This window comes from Eleginops maclovinus, chromosome 2, assembly GCF_036324505.1.
Source record: "Eleginops maclovinus isolate JMC-PN-2008 ecotype Puerto Natales chromosome 2, JC_Emac_rtc_rv5, whole genome shotgun sequence".
Lineage (NCBI taxonomy): Eukaryota > Metazoa > Chordata > Actinopteri > Perciformes > Eleginopidae > Eleginops > Eleginops maclovinus.
In genome coordinates this window covers 14,250,157-14,260,323 of record NC_086350.1, presented here as the reverse complement: position 1 = coordinate 14,260,323, position 10,167 = coordinate 14,250,157, and the positions used below count along the sequence as shown (strand labels likewise).

Genomic DNA, 10,167 nt, shown 5'->3' with positions numbered 1-10,167 from the left:
CCTCACATCTGTGGCTTGTTATTGCCAGAAACTTCATATCTGTAATGGAGGGAGGAAGTTCAGTTGGAGATGGAGATGATATGGAGAACCAAGAAGTTGATACTGAGATAGCGTAGATCAAGAGCATTGTGAGTAAAATGGATGGACTGTAGCAGGGAGGCCCAATACAAAGCAGTGTGCTGAAGGCCGAGCTGTCTGAGTGCATATTTGTGGAGTGTGCAGAGTATAAATAGACATCCTGCAGAAGTTTGTGTGTGCATTGTGTGAGTCATGTATTTTATACTGTTATTTCTCCATGCATGTGTGTGTAGGTACATGTCCATGTGAGTTTCCATCTGCAGCTAATTAGTTGGACCTCATTCTGACCTTTTATCTTTCCAGCCTCTCTTTCCTTGTGTATGGGTAGGTTGGAAATTAAAATAATGAATGACAGGGATAGGGGACAGACGTGGGGATAGTTTGAGGGAGACATCAAGAGATAAGGAAGTAGAAAGAGCTCAGATTGAGGAAGTGTAGGAGTGCAGAAGAGAGGTGGCCCAGGTATTTTACTCTAATTAGAAACATTTAGGGGTTGTGTGTGTGTGTGTGTGTGTGTGTGTGTGTGTGTGTGTGTGTGTGTGTGTGTGTGTGTGTGTGTGTGTGTGTGTGTGTGTGTGTGTGTGTGTGTGTGTGTGTGTGTGTGTGTGTGTGTGTGCATGTGTGTGTGTGTGTGTGTGTGTGTGAGTGAGTGTGTGTAGGGTTAGTGATGACAGTGGTGGGCCTAGAAGCTGTAAACACAGATATACTGTCAAGAGATCCTCCCTTAAACAAACACACACTTCCTGTTGTCAGTGCAAGCGATTGTAGTCACTGCTCGTAATTGAGATCTGCTGACAGTTACTGGTAACACAAATAAACCACGCACAAACGCAATCTGTCCACACAAACAGTTCCAAAATATAGTTACTCATATAAAACCATGTAGAACCAGACTTTTGTTTATTGAGCCCTGTGGAGTGCCTTCAAGTTACATTTCCATTTGATTTATTAAATTGCAACATTGAAAGAAAGGCTGTGGGCACCAGACAGAAATTAGAAATTTGAGTTTTAAAACATCAGTGCATTACAATTCACATTGTTAGAATGAGTCACCAACACATTTCTAAAAAAAAGAATTAAAGAGCAACAGAGGATCATAGCAGATACAAGGAAAGAGCTCAATATGCCAAATATATGTATGTCAGAGAACAGAGAGCAACTGCTTATGTCGTGGACATACTGGAAGTCTCTATCGATCATAGAAAGTTATACTCATGACTCATCACATTTTAATCAAAATTCACCTAAGGCATGTTGTAAAACGTTGAATTAATTAGAACAGTTTCTTATTTGACAGCATTTTAAACTCATAAAGGTTAATAAGAACATTTTTATAATGAAAAATCTTAAGTCTAAAGACACACTAAACATTTAAACCCCACAGAACAAGTGGAGTTCACATTGCAGTCCTTATTCAGCCTTTTGTTTGTACCCCCTCCTGTGTTTATGGGAGTTGATGTGAACGTTCGAGACACAACTTTGGAACAATTCATCATCAAAATGGCCTGGTGAGTTTGTATATCCACTCAAGCCATAACTGTTTAAATGACACATCCTTAAGCATGGAACACTTGACATGTTTCGCACAAACACATCAAGATCCCACACGCCCTCTATTGTGCCGGCCCTTTGATAGTCCATGTCAGTCACTCAAAAGAGTACAACGCTAAACGTGGAGAAAACTCTCAAATAGGTTAACCTACTCAAGCTATTTTCTGAAGGAAGTACTATTTTGTGCTATTGTCTTGCTTACACATACAAATGTTTACCACAGTCCTGGACACAGTGGTTTATATTGGTACCTTTACTCCCCTTTGAGACCTGTCCATAAAGACTTGGAATTCATTAGAATTACTTAAAATAAAATGTGTAATTTACCACAAAAAATGAATGTGTCTTATAAACTCCATGTCACCATCGAAGAAATGTTTAAAAATGTCACTTGCAGATAGAATACTATCCAAAATCCCCCAAATAAAATACTTTGTTTACCACACAAAATTCCAAGCATATATCACAACAAAGTAATAATCAGCACATGGACACAAGATGATACAGTTTAATATTACAAAAGGATAAGGAGAAAAGGGAGAGCAGGTCTTAAAATAGTGACTAAACCAGTGTTTGCTCATTTCTTACACATCTGCTAACCGTCAGCTTGTCTTGTCTGCTGCTTACTGCTAATTTACCCGCATGACTCATGCAGAACTGGAAACACAGGGGAGGGAGGGTGGTCGGTAAGATTAAAGAACATAGAAGGGAAAAAAGCTGCTCTGGGGCAGCAGGTACATTTCATCCCACATGTGTCTGTGTCAAACCTCATACAAGTAATTAACATGTTGATGATGAACATAGCATGGGCGAGTAGGACAGCGTGCAGTCTGGGTCTTCAGGGCCCACCTGAGTGATTCGCCAGACACGCACGCAGGTAACCTGAAGCAGGAAAAACACAAACGTGTTCTGTGGGGTCTTTAGGAGCCAGCTGTAAAAGTTTTTACCAGTTTACTCACTCTTGAAGGCCAGCACAACAAAGAGGCGAGAAGCACAACACTCATCAAAGTGTCTACAACTACAAACTCATCCCACCCCCCCTTCTCTCTTGATCTACCCTGTTTCCATGTTTATCTTATTCTTGTGGGCATATTTCTGTATGACTTGAACACAAAACAAACAAACAAGAACTTGTTTTTGGCCCTTTTTTGGTCTCTTTGTAATTTGATCATAATCATAGTTTTTACTTATATTTTCTTTATGAGACATACTTAATGTCCTCAATAATAAGTCAATCAATCAGAACCAGCAGTCAAGCAATATCTATTATAATTATATTTAAATAGTATTATTTTAAATACTTTACATTTACAACATCTTTTCAGTTAAAACATTGCCTAAATTCCCTTAGGCATTTATCATATCCTGCAATGAAACATGAGGAATTATTGTAGTGAAATATCTTGAGACCTAGCTACTGGATGGAGTGGAAAAATATGGGACTTTTTTATCCCCAGAAGAAGCATCCCATTAGAGGACTTCTCACTTTTCATCTAGCACCATCATCAGGTAAACATTTAAATGTGTCCAATACTGACCAAACACCTGCAAAAATAAGGACATTCCCATTGTATTTGTATTTACTACTAATTTATAAGTGTTTATGAACAATGCACATTGGGAAAATAGTATCACCTTGGTTGACATGTTTGACTGATAATAGTTTCTTCAAAGTTATCCTGTTTCATGAAAAGTCTTTTTGCCTCTGCCTTGAACATGTGCAATTGATGTTGTTGCTATTCTGGTTAATATAATTTGTATCATCAAGTTGTCAGGTCTACAACAAATAGGAACCCAGTGGTCTCATTTCATCAGAGCAACAAACCTGAACTTGAGGTTCTGCACATTACTTAATCAAAAACATGCAGCTTATCTTTAAAAAACCTTATGGTTTGAATGTCATGTTCACAAAAAGATATATTTATAAATAGAATCAACAGAATACCTGAGCATGTGCAAGCAAGAGAATGACATACACGCTTTAACCTTGCTGAATGTGCGTGCTCCCCACAAATCTAACACCTCATGTTACCAGTTAATGTATGTGAGGCCCCACTCTAAACACAGAGAAAATCCACAAATCAATCTCCAATCTGCGCTGGAATGGAATGTGTCCCGTTGAGGCTGTTCACCTGGACAGAGTTTCCGAGTGTAACGCCTGCCAATCACACCAAGCACACTCAACTCAGACAACCCAGCACAGCCTGCTTACAATCTGAGAGACGAATTGGGAGAAAAAACAAGGTATGTTTATAGATTTGGAAAAGCCTGTGGCATTTCCTGATCATCGATGCCAAGCCTGTGTTGGTCATCTTTCCAAACCTCAGTTTGTCTAACACCAATCTTTGTCTTAACCCTTTTACACATGCATTTAAAGACTTTCTTTGGCGTATGTTGTTGCCAAATTTAGTGGGGTTTTGAATGAACTGGTGCCAAATGTGAACAATATAGGAAAATATCTAAAGCATGTTCAAGATCTTTTTCTGTGATTAAGAAACTGTTTAATGTTATCTTTATTTTCCTTTTGCAGCAAACAAAATCCATTTAGAGTTACATAATGGTTAGCAGAAAAACAATTTATAATATACTTTGATCCAAGAAAAAGGTGTGTCTCATATGGGAAAATACAGCCGATGAGTGAATCAGTGGTCACTGAAAAAACAGCAAGATTTAATTACACAGTAAGGGATTAGTTTATCTTTTTAATGGGAGCTGTACAACAAAACCTCAGTGACCCTAATGCCCTTTCCTGGACTGTGACTTATGGTAATGGAAACGCTGTGACCTTTCTGTTGCTGCTTACAGGAAGTTAACACTTTTTTCCGTATTAGAAAAAACAAAAACAAATGGTACCAATTAAAAATCTTTTAGCTAATGTAAACCACATTATAGTTACCAGACTGAGGGAAGTTTATTCTGACTTGGGTTGATTGCCCTGGGCCTGTCATGACCCAGAGGCTGCTGAGGGTGTTGGGACTAAATTTAGCGCTAATGGTACAATCAAAACGGCATTGTGCGTCAACGCTGTTCTAAAAATAGTCTTTGCTGGTAAAACTCTACGCAAATGGAAGTTACATTTTTATCAAATGAACTTCCCAGGGGGTTAACCAATAACATGCTGATCCTTGGAGATCCAGTCGCGGTACAAGTTGTTGATGTATTATTAATCTTATGTCTCATTTCCTGCCATTAGTGAAACAAAATAAAAAATGCTACTTTAAGTTAGTCTTTCAGTTCCAGCTTGTAGTGCTTTAGTTTGGGTGAAACACTTTATTGAATTATAAGCTGGTAAAAAGAAAAACGGTTGGGCAGAAAAAAGGAAGTTAAAACAAAAAAGAAAATGCCCGTCACTCAAATGATAATACGTCTATTGTATGAATCATTGTTCTGTTTGACATTACAACAATACCAGAACACTTGCATCAACATCTTGATGGAAAAGAACAAGTCAGGATGGAGTTTTCCGTTCTTAAGTAAATCTCTAATTCAGCCCTGTTATCCAAACCATTGCTTTGGATGCATAAACAAGGGTGAACCATAATAATATCTAAATTGTAAATCTACATGTGCACATAGTTGCTGCAAGAATGGTATGCCAAAGTTAAATTAGAAGAAACATTTTTGAACAGTTTATAATGTAATTATTTTAATGTTTGACTGTCTTTCCAAACCAAACAGTTTATAATCCATAGTAAAAAACCTGGACTTGTTCTGTGGTGGTCCAGCGGTCTAAACCACATGCCATAACTGTAATACCACCGTTTGATTCCGGCATGCAAGCTTTATTGCATATATGCACTGCCTTTGCTCTCTGACTAGGTCTTTGGTAACATTTAACTGTCAGCAATGTAATAAAGGAAAAATACTAAAATAGATTAAAACACAAAAAAGGGAAGCAGTTGCATGTGCTGAATGGACTCAGTTAAACTGAGATTAGCAAAATCACTTTGTTTCCACATGTAGGCAATAAAGTTGGTAATCTATCAAAATTAAAATGATCCTTGCCCAGAACCGAACAACAAAAAAACAGGCATTTATTTGTTCTCTTGTGGGGATTTGACCTTTGTATTCCAAATTGAAAATAGATGTAGAACTGGTCCCTGCTTCTCCTGCGTCTGTAACTTCTTAACCCAGGCATGTTAAAGGGAACGACCTCGTCCACATTTACAAGAGTCTCCTGTTACAACCTCCCTTGTACATATTGCTATGTAGCACACCTACGGAGACCTCCCAGTATGACACATCTCCAGGAAAAACAAACATCTTTATATTTTCCACTCTAAACTGTGGCCTTATTGATTCTTAGATTACCATCAGATAAACACAAATACCATCAGGTAAAGCACTTGTATTGTACCAGAAAAAACTACTCTCTAACTCTGGTGTTAGCATCTGGCTTTCTGCTGCTTTGGGCAAAAGATGGCTAATTGGTGCCTGGTGGAAACCTGTGGCCTGCAGCAAAAGCTCCACGCACATATTCAATGTTAGAAATCAAAGTAAGCACTCTCAGTGTTATCGAAGAATAATCTTTTTTTGTACAATGGTCAGTGTAATCGGTAACACTGGTATTGTCACAAGTTTATTACCTGACTGAATATTTTCCTCACCGTTGCATCCCTATGAAGGATCTTGTTTTTTTTGGCTTAACTTCTCATCTAGCTTGGGTGATGTTGAAGTGTACCCTATAGCGTGTCAGTTCACCATGTTGTCACTGTTTGTTAGCGTTAGTAATTGTACACCTGCAATATAGCACACTTCTTACAACGCCTAACCACAAATCACACCCGTCAGTGATGCCCGGTGATGTCTGATGTAAAACAGACTTTAAACTTTTGACCAAAGATGGAAGCAAAACACTTTTATTTTGAGCAATTATTTGATATATCTCAGCTGTAAAATTATTAATTATAAAAGGACTTTTTGGCAAAGTAACAATTACCAACGTGCTTCATACACAAACACAGACAGTGAAACACAGATGCGGATGCACTTTCCTTTTTCAGCAGATGTTTCTTCTTCCAGGAAGTGTGACATGTTTGGTCTGCTTCGAGTGGAGCCAAAGCAACTGGCCAGATGTGACAATAAAAAGAAGCACCTCAGGTCATAACAATACAACACTTTTATTGTGCATATATTATATTTGCACAATAATCAACACCATATTATAAACATCTTTCTTTTCTTACATTTTCTCTTTTTTACAGTAAATAGTATAAGTGTACAAATGTATACAAAAGTTATTCAGGCTAGTCAAGTTCCACAAAAGGAGTAATTCATGTACAGTATTAAAGCACAATCAGATATTGGAGGGACACACACATGCCTGCACATAGACACGGGATCCCCGGGGTAAAACACATGTCAACACGCAACTTTGACAGGCATAACCTGAACACTCAACAGGGTCCGCATGATGGCTAGGTGGAGAGAACTCTACTTTCATTTTTTAAATAGCTACAATGAAAAAGTAAAACTTGAGTTTGATCTTAATGCTGTATGGTAATGTGAGGCAATGTAAAATTACCACTGGTAGTAGTGTATTCTCTAAGTTCTCTCCAACAGGCCCTCATGCTGATCATAGGCATAGACAGCGTTCAAACACAGAACAAGCTCATCCCATGACATTGCAGCATTTCAACACTGAGCCTTCAGCGTCTGCTTCACAGCACTTACTGTATAGAGCAAAACAAAGAGGAAACAAGCATAAGGGGGAGAACAGCAAGGAGAAGGAAACAAGGAAACAGTCATTTCAATATGCTGATCTCATTCACAAGTCATTTTGGCTCCTGAGTCATGTGATCCAGAAAGGGAACAGAACAGGCCTAATAAAGAGAGGTGTTGGAATGCGAAGCTCAAGTCTGGTTTAGGTTTATTTTGAACATGAAGGAAAATTATATCCCTTCCTTTAATCAAAATCCCTGCTTGTTTCTGCTGCTGCCTGGGCCACATCAATTAGAACAACTGCAGCTGATTTGGCCCATTTCACAACATTTTACTGCAAGGGCTACCATTTTCTACTAAACTGCAGCAGCATTAGCATAAAAGCCTACATGGTGATAATACAACTCTGATTCATTGTTTCATTCAGTAACACACTGATTGAGCTACTATGTAGGCACTGGGAATTTGATGTGTTCAAATTGAAGACAACCAAAGCTGTCAGACCAAGGACAAACCCATTTTAAATTGTAATATCCTAATATATTTTTGATTAACATGATCTCACTTTAGTCTCAGCGAGGTATGCAAGATATCTATCTATCTAACATCATAACTTGAATACTGATGTAGACCCTCATCGGAGGTCTCATTTAAATAAACTAGCCTGCAGATTCTCTGTAGTCGGGTAGTGTATCTGTGATCCTTGGTACTGTGTGGAGCTTTGGTGTCAGAGGACTGGTGTTGTCTTTAGCTCTGTACTGAGCACATGCTGCTACAATACAACACCTAGTTAGTCATGTAATGCTAGTTGATTTTGAGTATAAAAAATCTAACCTTCATAAATATATCAGTACAATACATTTAAAAACACTTAAACAAAAAAGGAATATAGTTGCACTGGTGGCCTAAAATAATCATCATTACAGCATTATGATTCATACGCAATAAATAAGCAACAAACAATATTGACAACGACACAAATCAACGCTGTCAGTGAACATACAGTCTTTGAAGGATATTTAGTTGGCATAGTGACTCTTCAACCTCCGCAAAATAAATCAAAGAAACAAAAGAGGCAGAATTAAAGGGTTTGGTTAGCTCTTACTCTTGCACCATAAGAGAGTATTAAGGAGTATATCATGGAAATGAGTGCAGCTGAGCACAGTAAATGTGTCTCTATTTTTGGAAATGACAAGGAGGAAATAATTGAGCACCCTTTGGCATTGGACAAATGATACGGTCCTTATAAAGCAAAATGTCTTGTTGCAACTTTTCTGCATACATCCGGCATGGCATAACTGGAGTGTCTTCTTGCCTCTTGTGGGATGAGATAATTATGTGTGTTTGTGTGTGTAGGGGTCATGAGTGTTGAAAAGCTGTGATGAGCCACATCATCAGTAGTTGGAGCCCAAGCATTTGCCAAAGACATGGGCTCAGGCTGGTCCCTCCTCCACAATCAGAATCATCTTCCTGTTGGACAAAGCAGTTGTCAATCAATCAGAACAAGATTCTACTACATCCAGAAGCTATGCTGCAAATAACACCATCAAAACTACTCTTTTTACAAACAATGATGAGCCGTGTATGACTTATAGGAGAAGACCAATACTACTCACATATCTGTCATCCCATATGTTATAAATATAAAGCTGGAACCAGAAAATGCTTAGCACAAAGACTGGAGACAGGGAGCTAGCATGGCTCTCTGTCAATAAAATCCTCCTAGCAGAACCTCGAAAGCTTTTTCACAAACACGTCATTTGTTTATTTCCTACAAAGAAACAGAATCCCTGGTTATACAATGAACATGTGCAGGACTATGTCTTGGCAGTGTGCAGAGCCAGGTCTGCTGATTCTGTTTGCAGTATTTGTGCTAATCTAACTGGCTGCCAAAGATAGCTTGACATCGACTAGAAGATCAAGCTTCCCATTGAACTCTTATAGAAAACAAGCAAACTGTATTACTCAAAATGATCTCTTCATTAAAATGCTGCGCTGCAGTTACAGAGGTGTTCTGGACCTCACTCCGATTGTGCTGCATCTGTTTGCTTGAAAGTGTATTTTTTTTGTATTTGATGGGAGTTTTCAGGATGTCCCTGCATGCCAAAGGCCTAGGAGAAAGAGGTGGGAGTCCACTGTATTCAAAGGGCAGGAAACACACATGGAGTTTCCTCTGTTTACTCCAGTGACAAAATGGACTGGCATCGTCATAAACTGTCTTCCTATGAGGAGCTGAGCCAAAAGCAAAGGAACAGATGGAAAGAGGAAAAGGGATGCGGCCTACTTTTAATACCTTAATTTACTTCCTCAGCCATTTCTCCCCTTTCCTTTGCATCCAAGCACAACCTCCCGACAATATGAACATGCAGGCACATGGATTAGAGGTCTGTTATGTGTGTGATTTACCCCTTTAGAACACAATGAACAGTCATAAAAATATAGGAAATAATTTCCCCAATTTAGACATTTATAAACTGTTCAAAGTTGGGTGGTGATGCAATGATCTCACACACCTTCTCTAACCACCTTGCTCCTTTGTTTTAATCTTTTACCTCAAATGAGCCAATATGAACTCCCATCTCATCTTTTCAAGAGACTCTACAAAACCACATACTGTATGAGATCTGAATATTGTATTGCAATTGTGAAAACCTAAAAGACATCTCACTTTGAGGCGAAATGCATCCAACTGTGTTTACATATTTGGTTGACAAAGCATTTAGCAAAGTTGAAGAAAACTGATGGCTGCATATACTGCACGTGTATTTATACATAGTTTTGTGAAGCTATTATTGAATAGTGGTGCTTTGAAGCTATTATATCAAATTGGTTTTACACTTTTAACTGCCAAGACACAATCTGTTTGCCATCTGTTGG

General features: G+C 38.5%; 1 protein-coding gene across 2 annotated transcripts in view; it reads right to left on the bottom strand.

Moving 5' to 3' along the window:
• Positions 1 to 6,730: 6,730 nt before the first annotated feature.
• Positions 6,731 to 10,167, bottom strand: part of LOC134883824 (voltage-dependent calcium channel subunit alpha-2/delta-1) — a 67,781-nt gene continuing 64,344 nt past the window's right edge. For both annotated transcript variants that reach the window (XM_063912265.1, XM_063912273.1), the window contains one exon: positions 6,731 to 8,760. In XM_063912265.1, coding sequence (XP_063768335.1) covers positions 8,724 to 8,760 — 37 coding nt within the window. In that variant the 3' untranslated portion in view covers positions 6,731 to 8,723. The remainder of the gene's footprint in view (positions 8,761 to 10,167) is intronic.